Source organism: Podarcis liolepis (genome assembly GCF_965112155.1).
Source record: "Podarcis liolepis genome assembly, chromosome: 2".
Taxonomy (NCBI): Eukaryota; Metazoa; Chordata; class Lepidosauria; order Squamata; family Lacertidae; genus Podarcis; species Podarcis liolepis.
In genome coordinates this window covers 87,303,931-87,322,788 of record NC_139555.1, presented here as the reverse complement: position 1 = coordinate 87,322,788, position 18,858 = coordinate 87,303,931, and the positions used below count along the sequence as shown (strand labels likewise).

The following is an 18,858-nucleotide window of genomic DNA, read 5'->3' as shown; positions in this document are numbered from 1 at the left end:
TTTTTGAAAACTATATAGGCTGTGATATGACAAACTGTTTTTATTTTTATTGTATTCACCATGCTACCTCCTGGGTTCCGCCCAAAGTGACCCACAACACCATAACAATACATGAAATAAATGGGCTTAAACAATGATCAAGGAACTAGTCCACAGCAACATTCTCTCTATGATGTGATTATAACTAGAGTGGAGTTACAACTGTCCTAATGTTCCAGAAAGCTATATATGGGCAATGGAAGCAGAAACACCAATGGAGCTGCCTGATCATATTTATGGGGCTTGAGTGTCTTCCACGATTATCTTTCCAACAGCAGTGGTCAAACGCTTCCTTCATCTCTCCACAAAAGATTCCAAATTCTTTGGGAAGTCAATGAAAAGCTGCAACTCAAAGGGCAGAATCCATGAGAGCAAAGCACAGGCCCTTTCTCTAATAGGTTCCACTTGCAGACTCTGGAATCCCTGCTCATAGAATTCAAGCCTTATTTTGGAAGTTGAACTCGCAGGAAAAAAGGCACCAGCAATAGCCCTACAAGTGCCTCTTTTCATGCGGAGACAAAGGCACTGGCTAACTCCTTCTCTCTCTGAAATGAAGCCTTTTAATTTCCCACTCTGGTTTCTGCCACCCCCCTTGACTCCATCTGTACGGTTTCCAGCAGCAACACAGGCGAGTGGCGCCTTCACAGGTGCACTCAAAGTTCAGGCTCGCTCCGAAGAGCAACTTTTAGAGGGGAATTAAGTAGAGCATTCTTTTCTGAGTAGCTAGAGATTGGCAATCAAGGCTGCACTTCGGAACAAAGATATTGTGCCTTCAGGTTTTGGCAGAAGGAAGGAGTTGTGCTTTTTTTGAGACAAAGATCATTTTACCATAACATTCAACAATTGTGCTTATCTAGCCATGTAGATCAAGAGTGGCAATAATTATGGATGGGGCCAGAATTTCTCAACTGGAGCAGTACCCTTTCTCCTGCCTCCCAAAGTTCAAGGGGTCAGGGTTTTTGCTCCATTGACTGCGGAGGGGATGCAACAACTATGAAATCACATATGGGGGGGGGGAGCAAAGCTCTGTACAGCAGGCTGGCTAAGAAATGTGTTTCCTTTTGGGATGATCAACAGTCTATGACATAACAATCTTTCCAGTTTCCAAGCATTTCTGAGGACCGCTCTCTCCTTTGCATTGCCCCCCACTAATACACAACCTTTTAGTACTCAGGCTTGCTTTCAAAACTTGACTCGGTAATAAATAAATTTACTCATACAGAAGTGTAACGTCACATGAGGGGTGTTGTGTTAGGTTGTGTCATGTTAGGTTGTATTAGGGGGGAAAGCACATGTACAGTGGGGCCTTTGGGCTTGCCGATCAGAAGGTTGGTGGTTTGAATCCCTGCGGCGGGGTGACCTCCCGTTGTTCGGTCCCTGCTCCTGCCAACCTAGCAGTCTGAAAGCACCTCAAAGTGCAAGTAGATAAATAGGTACCGCTCCGGCGGGAAGGTAAACAGTGTTTCCGTGCGCTGCTCTGGTTCGCCAGAAGCGGCTCAGTCATGCTGGCCACATGACCCGGAAACTGTACGCCGGCTCCCTCGGCCTATAGAGCGAGATGAGCGCCGCAACCCCAGAGTCGTCCACGACTGGACCTAATGGTCAGGGGTCCCTTTACCTTTACAGTGGAGCCATCCTAGGACAGCAGCACTGCAGAATTCCTGTGGGAAACTGGAAAGCAGGACCCTGTGGCTTCCAGCAATGGGTATTCAAAAACATTGCTGTCTTCTCTGTGATGGAATGCAAGGTGGAAGACCCCCCTCTGGAGAAATGCGGGGAGAAATCACAGAACTGTAGAGTTGGAAAGGACCATGAGGGTCATGTGGCCCAAGCCGCTGCAATGCAGGAATCGGGGGGGGGAGGCCTTGAACCCACAGCCCTGAGAGTCTAATCCTCTACTGTCCCTCATGTCCCTAATGAGCTGTAACGAGGGTTTCCGTCTGACACATCTGGAAGGAGACAGATGTTGTGGTGAGGAGACTGCATCAGGTGGCCACCGCAGCGCTTGAAAAGACCACAGCGATTCTTTCCATTTGCGCTTTGGTTTTTAGCAGAGTGCTGCTCAGAAAACATATCCTGATACGCTGGTGCATATGACGAGCGGAAAAGGCAAACCCCAAAGGAAGTAACAGCGTGGTTATTTTAAAAAGCAAGAAAGGAACTGCGTCTTTTTCAGTTTAAGAGGCTGTACTCCTTGCTCTGCTTAGATGCAACTTAAAACTGGCATGCGTTTAAATCGATTAACAAATGTACGGGAGGTTTAGTCACGACGCGAGGTTGTGGGACCATGACTCCCCCCTGGAGTTTGTGCGCAATGCGAGGTTCTAAAACGAGAAAGTAAAGAGGGCTAAAACGGATAGAAATCTTGAAAAGGAGAAAGGCATCAATACACACACACACAATTGCCCATAAAAGTCTACCCACGTATATGGGGCCTGGCAGCATGAATACACCAAGAACTTCTTGTCCTTAATTCAGTCTTCCAAATCCCATTAATTAACAAAGCCTCTTATTTGTAAAGAAAACTACATTCTTAAAAAAAGAAAGAAAACAACACAGAATCCATTGAGGTGATGATGTCATTGCCAGAGTGATTTGTCAGTTGTTCTAGAGAAGAACCACCCAGAGCCAAGAAAGACACAAAGGGGGGAAACTGTGGGAGAAAGACAGCTTGAGCCAGATGAAACCTGACCCAGGGAAGCCTTGGAAAATAACTGCCCTGAAAAAGCAGGAGGCTTTGGATGTTTCTGCAGGCTCAGATCGAGGGGGAGAGAGCAAAAGAGGACATAGATCCTGGGTGGCAGGTTAGGGTAGCGGCAAGGTGGACACTGCTGCAGTAAGTGCTTTTTTCTGAGGGTATTCAAGGGTACACAGTACCAGCACCTCCCTCCTGCCCCCAAAATGTTAAAAGTGTAGGACTCGGCTGGCGCACTCAGTTGGTTAGAGCATGGTGCTGATATCGCCAATGTTGCAGGTTCAGTCCCTGTAAGGAACAGGTGCATATTCCTGCATTGCAGGGGGTTGAACTAAATGATCCCCAGGGTCCCTTCCAACTCTACGATTCTGTGAAATCTATGCTTTGTGACTCTTCCCTCTCTCTGGATTGCCCTCCCCCCCCCCCATTTGTGAGTCTGTGTAATGCATGGAACCCAGGCGGATGGGAGAGGAAGAAAGACAAACGAGTTACTGTGGCAGGGAAAGAGGTTCCACTCAATAATAACAACATTCAAAATACACTACCTTTACCTTGCTATATGACATGGCTATCTCTGCCCAATCCACCTGTAAGAAGGCCCCCTCCTTCCATCCGGACTCTATTTGCAACTTTACGGGTGTCTCTGGCCCGCCTGCAGGAGAGTGGGAGCTTGGTGGTATGGTAGACTGGTTGCCCTTGTGGCTAATTTTGTAGATTTGGCACTGTGTTTCCAGGACTTCTAGGTGCACAGGTCTGGCTTTCTATGGTCCTGAGTTATGGGTAAACAGACAGGCTCTCCCACAGCCAACCAGACACAATATAATTCTTGTGTTTAAGAAAGGTTCCTGAGCCTGGTTGTATTTAATGTTAAAGAAAAAGTGCTTGAGAAGCTTGGAAACCCACCCACTGCCACAGGTTTGCTGCTGAGAATTGCCCTTGCCTGGCTGCTATTTGCCCTTGAAAATGCTGCTCACAGTAAACAGCATTTTGGGCAGGGAGCAGCAAGGAAGGACCTATTCTCTATAGAAAGCAGAATCAGGAGCATGCACCAGATCTCTCTCTCTCTCTCTCTCTCTCTCTCTCTCTCTCTCTCTCTCTCTCACACACACACACACACACACACACACACAGGAAAAGCTTTTCCTCCAAACTAAAACCAACCTGGTTAAAAAGCATGCTTGTATAAACACAAAATTAATCCCAGGTGTAGTAGGGCCCCTGTGCTCCTTGATAGTGTTCCTCCTAACAATTTCTATTGCTGGTCTTCGGTCTTCCACCACTTTCTGAAGTATATCTGCTTCTCAGTTTTCATTCTTTCTGCCTTCTCCACTTAATGCCTACTCTGCCTTATCTTCCTTCCCCAGCCATTTCCCAGCTTCCACACTCAAACTTATCCTCTCCGCAGTCTGTTGTAGGAATAGGCGTTACACTGCCCCTTTTGTTTTCTAGGCATTCAAAAGGAGCCCGTTCCCCCTTGCCCATATGATTCCAATTCCATGTCCATAATGTCATGGGGCAAACGTATGGGATCCACACCATGTGCATGGCTTTCTGCAAAGAATCCTGGAAACTGTAGTTTACCCCTCACTGAGCCACAAGCCTTGCGCCTTTCACAAACTACAGTTCCCAGGATTCTTTGGGGATTCTAATGTGGATTAAATATCTCTAATACACATTCAATGTACGGTATGCGCGTTGTAACCACTATTGATCAAGGTTCTGGCACACTGACAGCCATGCTAAGGAGCAGCCTGCCTGTCTCAGTGCTGAGCACTCTTTTGCCATTGCTCAACACTCTTGTCACAACAACTCCCCACCCCACTCTTCAGACAGTTGAATTACCGTATTTTTCGCCCCATAAGACGCACTTTTTCCCCTCCAAAAATGAAGGGGAAATGTGCCTGCGTCTTATGGGGCGAATGCAGGCTTTCGCTGAAGCCTGGAGAGCGAGGGGGGTCGGTGCGTACCGACCCCTCTCGCTCTCCAGGCTTCAGGAAGCTCTGCGCAACCCTCGGGAGACCGGCTCGAGGGTTGCGCAGAGCTGCCTGCAATCCCGGGACCAGCGCAGCTCTGCGTGGCCACCGGGAGCCGGGGGAGAAGCTCCGCCCTGCTCCCGGTGGCCGCACAGAGCTGCCTGCGGTCCTGGGACCAGCGCAGCTCTGCGCTGCCATCCGGAGCGGAGCGCTAAGCTCCGCCCCGCTCCCGGTGGCCGTGCAGAGCTGCCTGCGGTCCTGGGACCAGTGCAGCTCTGCCCGGCCACCGGGAGCCGGGGGAGAAGCTCCGCCCCACTCCCGGTGGCAGTGCAGAGCTGCCTGCGGTCCTGGGACCCGCGCAGTTCTGCGCCGCCATCCCGAGCGGGGCGCTAAGTCCCGCCCCACTCGGGATGGCGGCACAGAACTGCCTGCCGTCACGGGACTGCAGGCAGGTCTACGCCGCCATCCCGAGCGGGGCGCTAAGTCCCGCCCCGCTCGGGATGGCGGCACAGAGCTGCCTGCCGTCGCGGGACTGCAGGCAGGTCTACGCCGCCATCCCGAGCGGGGCGCTAAGTCCCGCCCCGCTCGGGATGGCGGCACAGAGCTGCCTGCCGTCGCGGGACTGCAGGCAGGTCTACGCCGCCATCCCGAGCGGGGCGCTAAGTCCCGCCCCGCTCGGGATGGCGGTGTAGAGCTGCCTGCCGTCCCGGGACTGCAGGCAGGTCTACGCCCCATCCCGAGCGGGGCGCTAAGTCCCGCCCCGCTCGGGATGGCGGCACAGAGCTGCCCTCCCCATCGCCAGCCCCACAAGCTCGGGGGACAGCGGGGAGGCAGAGCGTGCCTTCCCACTGTTCCCCGATCTGGTTCTTCCAGCCCCGCACCTGGGGGGGGGGAAATAAAATTTTTTTCTTTATTTCCCCCCCAAAAAACTAGGTGCATCTTATGGGCCGGAGCGTCTTATGGGGCGCAAAATACGGTAAGCTTAATTGGGGCTCTCTGCTATTGAAGCTAAGCGTGGGTTCACATATATGTTTACATCTTCCTCTCCTACCAGCCGTTTTCCCTTCAGACCAGGTTGGATGGGCTGATCACAGATTTCTGTCCTCAAGGCTCCTAGCAGCAGCTTTCTGCAGTGTTTATGCGTGGGCATTACTCTGTGCCGCTCCACTAAAGTGCGCCACAAGTTGCCACAGAGGATTTCACAATGCGGTTGAGAACACGAGCCCCTTTGCGTTCCGCGCATCAGAGCTTTCACTCACATCCCACATGATCCAAAGCCAATTCCAAAGCTATGCTTGAAGATTAGACAGCAGTTGCAGCCCACAAGACCTCGCCTCAGCCTCGTCATGCAATTCAACTCCTCCGGCTCCGCTGAAGTGTAGAACAGGCAGGCTGCGCTTCACGCTAGGAGAGCGGCCTGCTGCTTGCAAGCTTTGTGCAACATTGCCATCTGGTGAACACAGTGCTGCACCGCATTGAAGCATTACCAGCAGGAAGCACTGCAGGCCACGGGTGTGCGCCAACCACAAAATTCAGTTCAAAGCAAATAGGAAAACAGCCCACCTCAGTCTGAAGCGCTTTATGGGCTGCCCAGCCCTGTTCAGCTGAGGGGCTGCCCAAGTCTTCTTCACAAGCCATGGGAAATTTACAACCTCCTGGGAAAGTTAAAAACAGCTATCACCTTGTTTCCTTTTCAGGTGGATGAAATTTGCAGGCATATTATCCCTTCTGTAGTGGTTAAGGCCTGCCAAACCGCAGACAAATAGGTTCAGAAACTTTTGTACTATGCATGGTAAATCTTTTTTTGTTTTTAAGGAGACAGCTAAATCTTTAATTTTGATAGAATTGGCTGAAATTTGCAGGCAATGGCACCCTTCCTTCGGGTCTGAATCTTGCCAGGTTTCAGGAGGAAAGCTGCAGTGGTGGGGAGATATTCTTGTGAGGAGACACTCTGGCTGAAAATAGCACCCAATACTAAACTGTTAGCTGTACAAACCATCAGTGATTCACAGATAATAATTTGGGGGGCTCTGCTTAATAACAAAAACAGGCATAACCAGGATCCTCATATTTTTAAGTCTTTAACCTTTATATTATCAGAAACAAAAAATGAACCACACGGAACTGAATAATCTAAAGCAGAGGTTTTTTTCTGTCTGCATTTTCTTTGATGATTTTTGGGGTCCACATACATCCCCCCTTCCCCATCCTCACCACCTACTTGAAATTAGCCCAACAGCCACATGTACCCTTTAGGTCAGAGACCGATTTAAGGGAGCATGACTGGTCCGGTTGCACTGGATGCCAAGCTGAGATGGCGCTGAAGGGGCCTCTAAAACTATGATATAGGATAGAAGGTGAGAGGCAGGGGACACTGAATTTGGACACTGCTGAAATTTGAGACCTCAAGGTCTGCCACTGTGTAGGCTATCGGTTTCGCATCCCCGCCTTCAAGTACATGTCGGCTCTTAGTGTTGGTGCCACAGAATATTGGCTAAGAATGTCATCTGGGAAGGGCCCAGTGCAAGTCCCACTCTGCCCTAGACAAACTAGGCATCTCTGCCAATGTTTCAGCCCATCTATTGTAAGTACAGGGATAAAAAATACCTTACAAGCTTGTTGGAAGGATTACTGAGATACTCTATGTGAAGGATTTACATAATTATATAATCCATTACAAAACGTTCTAAATGATCATTATGCTGGTTGTCCACACAGTAGCCAAAACCAAGCACTGCTGGAAGCAAGCTACGGTACCCACAAAACTCAAAGCATCCCTTGTAGAAGAGCACAGGTCAAGGCTGAGACAAACAGAAAATCAGAAGATGATTAGATTTGCCCATGAGCAAACTGCTGCAGTATTCTTTTGGCTTTCACCTGCATATCTAATTCATCTAATGCCAGAGTACATAGGCATAACTATGGGATTAATAGCATCTGCTTCGTTATCTAAATGAGGTTTCTGAGGGTTAATTGATTTTTGAAAACATGCCATCCCAAGGGTCTCTCTAACCAACACTTTGGAATATCCAAAGACCGCCTCCATCTAATCTAAGTGGGGATCTATGCTCAGAGTAGCACTTGCTACATCAGGGCTTTGGAGGAAATTAGGATGCACATGCAGATATTAGTGTGTTAATGCAATAATGATTTATTATGCAAATTGAAGCATGGATGTACAGCTGCATTTGTGCGTGTCTTTTAATATCAAGCTCTTGAATTTTACTCTCAAAAAAGCATGCAAAAATTAGTTTGCTGTTTACTATAGTTTCCAGGTTTTGGTTCTCTCGGGAAAACTAAGATACTTGCATGAGAAGCCCAAATAGTAAAGAAGAAGGGTGGATAGTATTCACCTTTTTGAGAAGCCATTGCTCCAAAGGGCTCAGGAACAGCCTTCCCCAGCTTGCTCTTGGGTGCTTATAGAGATGTCAGAGACCATCTACCACTGAACAATGGCCCCTGCCCCTAACATTCATGGCCTGGATCACCAGCCATTTGTGTGTTAATGCCTACTTATTACTCTTGATTATTTGACGGCATCACAGTCTCTCAATGGGGCGGGTTAGTCACTCTGTTGGTCTAATCCAAGATGACTGAGCCAAACGGGAATCAAAACTCAAGTTCTCCCCCCCCCCCAGTACAAATCCAACATACTAACCATTTCACCACACTGACTCTAGTGGGACTACTCTGAATCAAAGCGGCAACTAACTGGGTTTTTCCACACATGAAATTTGGCCATATTATCTTCACTAAGAATAGCTGACATAGTAGATGAAGTGTACATCTTTTATTATATGAAACAGCTGTTTGGAAGTTTTCCAGAGTTTTGAGCTAAGCTGGCTCTTTGGTAGCACAGCTGTTGAGAAAATTTGCTGTTGCAGTGTATTCACTTAATAGAGGGCCCAAACCACCGTTAAGAGCTTCCATGCCTTGTCGATTCCTGTGTGCAAGTGAAGCAGCTCCAGTGTGGTAATTTAGACTTGAGAACCTCCTCTTTTCCATATGCATGAAAATTGTATCTGGCTGCATCTTACATGTTCAACACACATCCTTCAGAAGTTGTTTAATACAAATCTGTCATGTTACTCAATCAGATTAGTTACTTCAAGTATCTCTGCAGATTGGATACAATTGCACCTTTGTGGTTACACAATATACACTGCCAAATCTTACGTTTGAGCCCTTGGTGGACCACAGGTGTTCCATCACTGCCCTAGAAGTATGCAGCCCTGGACAAAAATCAAGTTAGTAACGCCTCATGAAAAGGTAGAGCTATATTATGAAACTGAGTTCAATTTGAGAATGTCAGAGTGAAGTCATGATCTTTTGGATAGACATTTCAAGTAATTTGGGTCCAGCAGATCTTTTTTTTGGGGGGGGGGGTGTTACTCCAAGTAGCACTTATTTCCAAGGCTGATAACTAAGACAATGTTACCCTTTTCATTTCATCAGCCACAGAACAAAGGATGTACCCTGAAGATCCATTTCAACCCCACTCAAAGTACTGGACTGCTGGTGCTGCCTTACTGTACAAGCACTGTGATGAATCGGAAGGCCAATCCTTGTAGTTATGCAGCATTAACAAAAACCTCCAAATATTTGAGAGCAATGAAATTCATTGGGAAACGGATCCCCCACATGCCTTTTGGTTTCTTCTTCCTCCTACCCCCACTTCCCCCAAGGAATCAGTATGCAACTGGGGACATGAAGAGTAATACTATCCCAGGCAACGTAACATTTAATAAAGCTGATAAAGTATAATGGTACTTAACCAGTATTTTTTCCTTAACAAAGCCACTGGTATTGAGAAACATTTGGTTCTTTAAGCATTACTATTCAGCATGTTGCAACTACCCACTTAGGACTGCACATTATGAACCTTTCATTAGAAACAAAATGACTTAATTTGATGAAAATACTTGGGTCTCATAGTACATTGTGTTGCATTACCGATAACTATCAAGGAAGTCACATTACTGATTAAGTGAGATCTTAATGCAGGCAGCACCATCTAGTGTTCAGTGAAGGTTCAAGCTGAGCTGCAAAGGCAGAAGCCATACAATGTCATAGGCAAAGAATGAAAGTGACTTTTCATGGTGCTAGAATTGCCAGATGCCAAAAAGGATACACTTAACAAGCCAATATTAAAAAGTTAAGCGATCATAGCGCCAATTAGCAACTGCTGTATCAAGTCAAGCCATTTCATTATATGAAAGCTTCTAACATACTCGCTTTGTTTCAACTGCTTTCCCATACTTTCACCAAGCTAGGGCTCTTCCGCACTAGAGTGGGTGGAATGCAGGTGGTGCTGTGGTCCAAACCATGAAGCCTCTTGGGCTTGCCAATCAGAAGGTCAGTGGTTCGAATCCACAGGGTGAGCTCCCATTGCTCGGTCCCATCTCATGCCAACCTAGCAGTTCAAAAGCACGCCAAAAAATGCAAGTAGATAAATAGGTACCACTCCGGCAGGAAGGTAAACGGTGTTTCCGTGTACTGGTCTGGTTTTGATGTTCTGTTGCGCCAGAAGTGGCTTAATCATGCTGGCCACATGACCCAGCATAACTGTCTATGGACAAATGTCGGCACCCTCAGCTTGTAAAGCAAGATGAGTGCCACAACCCCAGAGACATCTGTGGCTGGACTTAACTGTCAGCGGTCCTTTACCTTTACCTTTTTTAGTCACATAACACCCTCTTGGCAGCCTGCACGCACACACACACACTAAATTTGTTTTAATAATTCAAAATAAAATTACAGTGGTGCCTCGCAAGATGAAAATAATCCGTTCTGTGATTCTCTTCGTCTAGCGGTTTTTTCGTCTTGCGAAGCAAGCCCATTGATGGATTAGAGGATTAGCGCTATTAGCGGCTTATCTGCTGATCGGATCAGCTGATAAGCGGCTTAGCGGCTTAGAAAAAGGGGGGGAGGAAAAAAATCCAGCAGGAACTCGCAAGACATTGTCGTCTTGCGAAGCAAGCCCATAGGAAATTCGTCTTGCGAAGCACCTCCAAAACGGAAAACTCTTTCGTCTAGCGAGTTTTCCGTCTTGCGAGGCATTCGTCTTGCGGGGCACCACTGTACATGTTTTCTGACTGTGGATGCACTGAGTGTGGGTTTTACATGTGTGGTGACATTTCTCTAGTGTCATCTTTTCCCATACCACCCACTTCCTTCACCCCAAGGGAAAGGATGGCGCCTGCCCTTTTCCACCAGCTGTTGCTGAAGGCACATTCACAGCATTGGGATTTTATAAATAGTTCTTTTGCACAGAACTGCTCTTGCATGAGACCAGCTGTATGAAAAATTTAAACTCCTTTGCAACTATAGAAGATAGGAAATGAAAAGGGGAAGAAAGGAAGTGGCAGCATTTCATGCTAGCAACTCCAAATATTTGCCTGAAGTGAGGCCATCATCTTTTTGTGCAAATATGGTATTAGAAAACTTTTTAAAAGGTGCATTCAGAGAAATAAACTGATACCTACACACATACCCACACCGGACTTTAGGCCCCCTGGTTTTGAGCAACACACTCCACCCGCCCCCCTTTTTGTGAAAGTCTGGTATATTAGAAAACTTGTATTTAAAAAAGAAATAAAACAAAGGCACACATACAGCTAAACAAATACCTGTGTGCAAACTCATAACAGACTTCAGGATTCCAGCACTTATGGTGAAGGAGGAAGTCTTAGCACAAATATCCCATCAAGCACACCCCAGTAGTGTGGATGGGATACATTGAGAAAGATTCTGGAAGTATAAAATTGAAAGTGTTAATGTGTGGATGAAGGTGCACAAAGCACATGTGGAAACAGGGACTCGTATACAGATGAATGACCAGATGTGGACACAGTGCTAATGTAACTGTGGGTGATGAGACAATGACAGTTTCTTTGACTCTGGGGTCCACTTCCCCACTAAGATTTGCATAGGTTTATAATCAGCAACTTAGAACTCTTCCTCAAAAGGTTACCATTATTGAAGCATACACACTTCATGCATGTAGGCCACTCAAGTCATTGGAACAGCATGGTGTAAACAGAAAATACTTAGTGCAATCCTGTCTCATTTGTACCAGATACTGTCAATGGTAACCAAGCAAATAATGCAGCAATAATGAGACACATGTTAAATGGGGAAAGTGCTTATAAACACATACATACAAAAAAACCCAAACAGATTTATTTCTTAAAAAAGATCAGCGGCCACAAGCGCAACTAAAATTGTTATATCCACTGATTTGAAACATAACGACACCTGCACTTAAGTTATTTCAGAAAAAAACCCTTATATCAACTTATATGCCAAATGATCTTACGCCTTCACAACAATCAGGTTTGGATGGTCTTTCAGAATTAAGGGCAGAATCCTAATGTTTAAGGGTATCAGAAGACAGTGTCCAGAGGTCCAACATTTTCTAAACGATGACCTTTTTTTCATGGTTTCAGCCAACCCTCAGTGGAGGAGCTACAAGTACAACTCCATCTCCTCGGACAAACAGCATTGGAATATTCCTTTTGGTAGACTGTGGATGAAAAAAAGCAGTACAGGCTACATCCAGTGAGAATGTAAAAATAGTTGCAAAGATTAGCATAATTATTACAAATTCATATGGTACAAGAATCACATTTTGGGGGAAATAAATCTATATTTAAGTGTCCTACTTTTACAATGAAGTAATCACTATGGTTACTAAATGCTTTAGATTTTACTCTGGTTAAAATTTACTTAATGTTATAAGTCAAGTTGGTATACTGATCTCGTAAGCAAAAAATATTTAAATTCATCTAGACAACACTGCACATCTGAAAGAGCATTTGGAGCTTTAAGTATTAACAAGTTCTTACTTTATAAATCTCTTCATAGGTTTCTTCATCAATTTCTATTGTTGTCACAGTCTCCTCAACATCACCCAAAATCATATTTAAGTGCTGGTCATAAGCCTGTGGAAATGATAGTAGTTTAGATAAGTTTAATTATTGTGCTAGTGGCAGTGTATTTCTTAAACACTGTAGCTCAAAAACACAGATCTAAAAACTTCTGCTACAAGTATTTTGGATTATATCTAATGTTAAACCTACTCAGAAATTAATGAACATTACTAATTTTAATCCATTAATTTCAATGCATCTACTCTGAGTGTAACTTTGTTGGATACAGGCATTTGTTTCTATATGCTTCAATTTGAACAAATATGGAATTGCTTGATCCAACATCTTCATCATGAGATCCTTTCCAAACTATAACAATTTATTCATACAACTGTAACAGCACTGCTCCATTCTTATATTTACTTATACATTGTTTCATAAATATACCATTTAAGTCAGTAGCCTCTTCAAATAAACACTGACCAGGGAAAGCAAGAAGCAAGAAAAGTAGGCTATAAAGTATATAATAAAACAATAGGTAAAGGTAAAGGTACCCTTGCCTGTACGGGCCAGTCGTGTCCGACTCTAGGGTTGTGCGCCCATCTCACTTAAGAGGCCAGGGGCCAGCGCTGTCTAGAGACACTTCCGGGTCACGTGGCCAGCGTGACGAAGCTGCTCTGGCGAGCCAGCACCAGCGCAGCACACGGAAACGCCGTTTACCTTCCCGCTATAAAGCGGTACCTATTTATCTACTTGCACTTAGGGGTGCTTTCGAACTGCTAGGTGGGCAGGAGCTGTGACCGAAAGACGGGAGCTCACCCCGCCGCGGGGATTCGAACTGCTGACCATGCGATCGGCAAGCCCTAGGCGCTGAGGTTTTACCCACAGCGCCACCCGCGTCCCTAATAAAACAATACTTGATTGCTATACCAAAGATTCTCAAGAAAAGTTGGCAAAAATGAGTAGAGAAAAAGACAGCCATTACCATTAAACTAAATATACTAGATGTAAATCACAACAATTTGCTCAATGAATACCATTATCAACTAGATTCCCAACAACACTCATAAAATCTAACACTGGCAGTCATGCTTGTCTTCACAGAGAACTGCTGGAAAATGCATCATTAGTGTCCTAGCTTCAAATACACATTTTGGAGCCAAGAGTTATTTGAGGCCACAGCAACTGAAATGTTTGTTCTTTGGCCAAGATCAAAATCAGATTTCTTTCATGCACGTGCATGTTAAAATTGGGAGTGCAGCAATATCTGGAGAACTCAGGGTTTCCTGTTGCTGCCCAAGAAGTACCGTATTTTTCGCTCTATAACACGCACCTGACCATAACACGCACATAGTTTTTAGAGGAGAAAAGCAAGAAAAAAAATATTCTAAACGAAACAGTGGATGTATGATTTTTGTGGTTCATGCTGTGGCCACAGACGTGATCTGACGGTGAGTTTGGGGTAGCCCAATGCAAAAATCCTGAGGATCCATGTGGATCCATGCTTTGTAACCACGTTTTTGCACCATTGCAGCCCCATGAAACAGTGGGTGCGTGATTTTTTTGGTGCAGGCTGTAGCCATGGATATGCTATGCGATCTGATGGTGAACCTGAGGTGACCCAGTGCAAAAATCCTGAGGATCCATGTGGATCCGTGCTTTGTAACCACGTTTTAAGTGGGGAGGGAAGGAAAAGCATTCAAGGGACAAGGAGCACGCGTGGGGTGTGTGGAGAAGGATGTGGCTAATGATGCAGGCGAGGGATTTAAGGGGAGAAGGAACACGCGTGGGGTGTGTAGGGAAGGATGCGGCTAATGATGCAGGCGAGGGGTTAAAGGGGAGAAGGAACACGCGTGGGGTGTGTGGAAAAGGAGCTTTTCGGCGAGCTGAGAGGGGAGGGGGGAGGGAAAGAGCACTGTTGCTTTAAAGGAGCCAACCGGACAGCAGCCACTTACAGCAGTGTAAGCAGCTCCTTTCCTCTCCCTCTTTGCTGCTTTACGCAGCTAATGGCGAATCCCCTGCAACCCAAGTCCTGCTTAGCGGATCAGCTGAGACGCTGGGAGAATCGTAATTTCCCCCTCTCCCTCATCCTGTGCCCTCCTGTCCCCAGCAGCCTTTTTAAAAACTTTTTTACTGGTTTTCACTGCGCTCGTGGCTCAGAGCCCTCCTGTGCCCTGCCGTCCCTCTGCAGCCTCATTGCTCCGTTTAGAGAGCGTTGCTAGCTGAGGCTGCAGCAGCTGTTGCTGGCTAAGCAGCGCTTTTCCGGCTCCCTATGGCTCCCGTCTGTCCCTCCTCACGTGTAAGCGGCTGCTGCCTGCTTTGCTGCCATGGCTCTCCTTCCCTCCCTCCCTCCCTCCTCGGCTCCTCCCCCTCCTCCTGGTTGTAAAGCAAGCAAAGCTAGAGCCGTGCAAAGCCCTGCAAGTGGCTCCCGCTTTGCTTGACTGACGGCAGCCATGGATCCGGTCGAGTGCATTCGCTCCGTAACACGCACAGGCATTTCCCCTTACTTTCTAGGAGCAAAAAAGTGCGTGTTTTGGAGCGAAAATTACGGTATTTCAAAAGTCAAGGCTGCTTTCACTCTATGAGAACTTTAACTTGTTTTTGAAGTATCTAACTTAACATCTCCCAAAACACATTTACATGGTTCTGTTAACAAGCACCCCACATTTCTATATAGCTTTACTTACATGTAATCTGCCTCGAAGTTCTCGGTCATTTCTCATTTTTACATAAATTCGTTCATCAAGACTGAGTCTGATGAGATCCAAGGGCTCTTCTACAGTATTTGTGGTTTGTTGCTATAAGAGAAAAGTGTTTGTGTTTTTTTTTAATACAGTTGATAAAACGTTGGATACAATTTATTCCAAGGAAAAACTCCACTGAGATTAGTATTAGATATTTGCTCCGTATTGTTTATTGTTCAATTATTCAACCTTACTGAAATGTCTAAACTCAAGTACAAGAGGAGAGAATTAAAAGCTACCTGTTTGCACCTCCTCAAAATGACTGACAAATGAATTGCAAATCCCTCCTAGGCTATTCAGGCTATACAGTAGTTGCTGCAGAGTTAGGAGAATTTAAGGCTAGCTGTGAGATATCAGGAAACAGTCCACTAGTTATGATACCCTTTCTAATATCCTGGGCTCACCAGTTTAAACTGTTCCAATAACAAAGAATCAATAACAGATTGTTCGTAGTCACTTTTCTGGGACTAGGTAGCAAGAATAATGTGCATAATGTCCTCACTTGGTGTCTTGACATCTGATAATAAAGTTTTGTTTTGTGGGTGTGTTTTTCATTTAAAAAAAACAACATAATCCAAAGATAGCAGCAAAGTTTAACTATGCATGACAGTGCCAATGAAAACAGCATGAAGAAGGGGAAATGAAGGAAGAATAAAGCAGAGACCCTTTAGACCACAACTTTGTAGCTACCAGGTGAGAACCACAAAAACAAGTAATATTTTGGGGACTTCTTGTTGTTTCTCACTTTTGTTCAACTATGTGGTAAGGGGGCGGGCACAGCAGTAGAGAGAAATAATAATAAATAATAATAATTTATACCCAGCCCCCTCCTGGGTTTCCCAGGAGGGACAGGAGGGCAAAGGTCAACTTTACCGTTATTACGCTCTCAGAAATAAGCGAAATAACAAAAAAAGAGAAGATGAAACGCACAGTCCGGACGTCGCCCTCGCTACTGGGAGCAGAAACCTGCGTCCAACTAGCGACCCACCTCGGCAGGTTAAGCCAGGCCAGAGACCCACCACCTCAGAGCACAACGGCGACACCTCACGGGGTCCCGCCGACCCCTCAAAGGCCACCCTCCCCCGGCAGCAGCATCACCCACCTGGTCCACCTCGTCCGCCATTTTTTCAAAGCCAACTCCAGCCTCTTCTCGCGAGATTTTATGCCCCGCCCGCAGCAATTGACGCAGGCGCGCGCTCACGCACAAGCGACAAATATAGACTTACTGTAGAGATACATGCGGCACTTCAGATTCCGGGTCAACTCAGCACCATTTTATTTATTTTTTTGCCCCCCCCCCATGCCTGCCTCAGAAACAAGCGCGAACAATGCAGTGTAAGGATTTCAGCTTAGCTGTGGTCGGACGGCGAGCGAGCCCCCACCCTCTATTCAAAAGATGGCAGGCAAATAGAGGAGTGTATATATTATATAAAAGATGGCAGGCAAATACAGGTGTGTGTATATGTATGTGTATATATATATATATATATATATATATATGTGTGTGTGTGTGTGTGTGTGTGTGTGTGTGTGTGTATACACACACACGCCTGTATTTGCCTGCCATCTTTTATATATATAAAAGCTACTACCAAGACGTTAATAATCTCATGCATTCTACTATTTTCCTATCTCTACCAGAGCCTTATGTTCCCCACCGCCTCAGACGACGACAGCTGCGCGTGCACACTTCTGCCGCAAAGCTCGGAGAAACCCTGCGATTGGCCGCATCTGGAGCGCGTGCTTCCTGATTGCGACGCGGTGGTTATTTTCTTCGCCTTCACATGGAGCTGATTTAGTCAGGTTCGCTCAGGTGCGAGGGAGCCATCGCTGATCAGCAGCAGCAGCAAGCAGAATGGGTGTATCATCTCTCTCAAACACTCAAGGCGAAAGGAGAAGCTGCAGCTCAGTGCACAGCTTTGCATGCAAAAGGTGCCAGGGAGAGCATGTTAGACAAATTCACGGAAGAGGACAGGGCTACGCTGGCCACCGCAGTTGGAGGCAGCAATGCTTCCAAATACCAGTTTCTGGGAACCATGGGAGGGGAGAGTGCGCTTCACGTTGTTGTTGTTGTTATTATTATTTATTAAATTTGTATACTACCCATTTGTAGTATTTATTAAATTTGTAGTATTATTATTTATTAAATTTGTATACTATCCACCTCAGGGTGGTTCACAGCACAAAAAGACAAAATAACACAAAATGCCTAACGAGAACAAAAACAAACCAAACCAAAAACCTCCCCTACCCACAAACATGTATAAAAGGTAGTACAGTGGTACCTCGGGTTACATACGCTTCAGGTTACATACGCTTCAGGTTACACACTCCACTAAGCCAGAAATAGTGCTTCAGGTTAAGAACTTTGCTGCAGGATAAGAACAGAAATCGGGCTCCGGTGGCACGGCAGCAGCAGGAGGCCCTATTAGCTAAAGTGGTGCTTCAGGTTAAGAACAGTTTCAGGTTAAGAACGGACCTCCAGAACGAATTAAGTACTTAACCCGAGGTACCACTGTAACAGAATGTTGTGCTCAGGTCCAGCTTGGGAGTTTTCCACCGTGGTTGGCTGCTGGCCTGATCCAGGAGGGCTGCTGTTAGGTTCTTATCTCCAGATATAGCTGAGAAACCCTGGAGAGCTCTGGCTGCCAGTCAGAGCTAGCTGGACTGGCAATCTGACTCAGTAGTACAGGCAGCGTCCTGTGTGTATAGCTGTCTTAGTGCTTTGCTTCTTTGGTTTTGCTTGACTAAACTGAATGTGTGATCTGGCTTCAGTGAACAGCTCTGAGTTTGAAGCAAGGTGATGTGGTGTTATCAGTGCTCCCCCCCCTAGAAAAATAGGTGCTGGTATTCACTGTGAAGTTGTTACATACTTTTTAACAACAAAAAAGAGGTGCCGGTACTGCATACCCTTGAGCACCCCCTGAAAAGAAGCACTGGGTGTTATAAATATGACAGCCCATTCACATAAACTAGTCATCCTTGCAGTCTAGTGATGAATATATAAGTGTGTTGTAGGCCCTGAACAGATTTATGACAGATGCCATCTTCCAGGAAGAACACAAGCATGTCACAGGAATGTAGGAAACTGCCTTATACTGTGAGACCATTATCTAGCTTTGCATTGTCAACATTCACCAGCAATGGATGTCCAGCAGTTTTTTCCCAGTCCTACCTGGGATCTTCTACATCCAAAGCAGTTGCTCTGTTGCTCATCACATGTCTGCATGTTGCCTACCGCCCTGTGTGGCTTGAAAGCTTGTAAGCACCGGAGGAAACAAAACTAGTGATGCTGCCATGACAGAATTAGCTTCATCTTTGTAAGCTCACCTTACAATTCAATCTCCAGCTTCTTTACTCAGAAATAAGCCCAATGGAACTCAGTCCAGCTTGCTCCCTAGAAAGTGAATTTAGGATTGGGTGGCTACAATCCTACACACACACACACTTTCTGAGTAGACATGTATAGGATTGTGTTGTATTTCACAAACTAAAATAAAGGGAGTAAGCTGATGCCACATTTCTTCTCCCAAGCC

General features: G+C 45.9%; 1 protein-coding gene across 1 annotated transcript; it reads right to left on the bottom strand.

The window, feature by feature from the left end:
• Nucleotides 1–11,867: 11,867 nt before the first annotated feature.
• On the bottom strand, nt 11,868–16,563 carry LSM3 (LSM3 homolog, U6 small nuclear RNA and mRNA degradation associated). The gene is made up of 4 exons (XM_083493630.1): nt 16,425–16,563; nt 15,266–15,376; nt 12,555–12,650; nt 11,868–12,232 (listed from the first exon to the last, which is right to left on the bottom strand). The coding sequence occupies exons 1-4, from the start codon at nt 16,443–16,445 to the stop codon at nt 12,152–12,154; spliced, it is 309 nt and encodes a 102-aa protein (XP_083349756.1). The 5' UTR covers nt 16,446–16,563; the 3' UTR covers nt 11,868–12,151.
• Between the last annotated feature and the right edge of the window lie 2,295 nt (nt 16,564–18,858).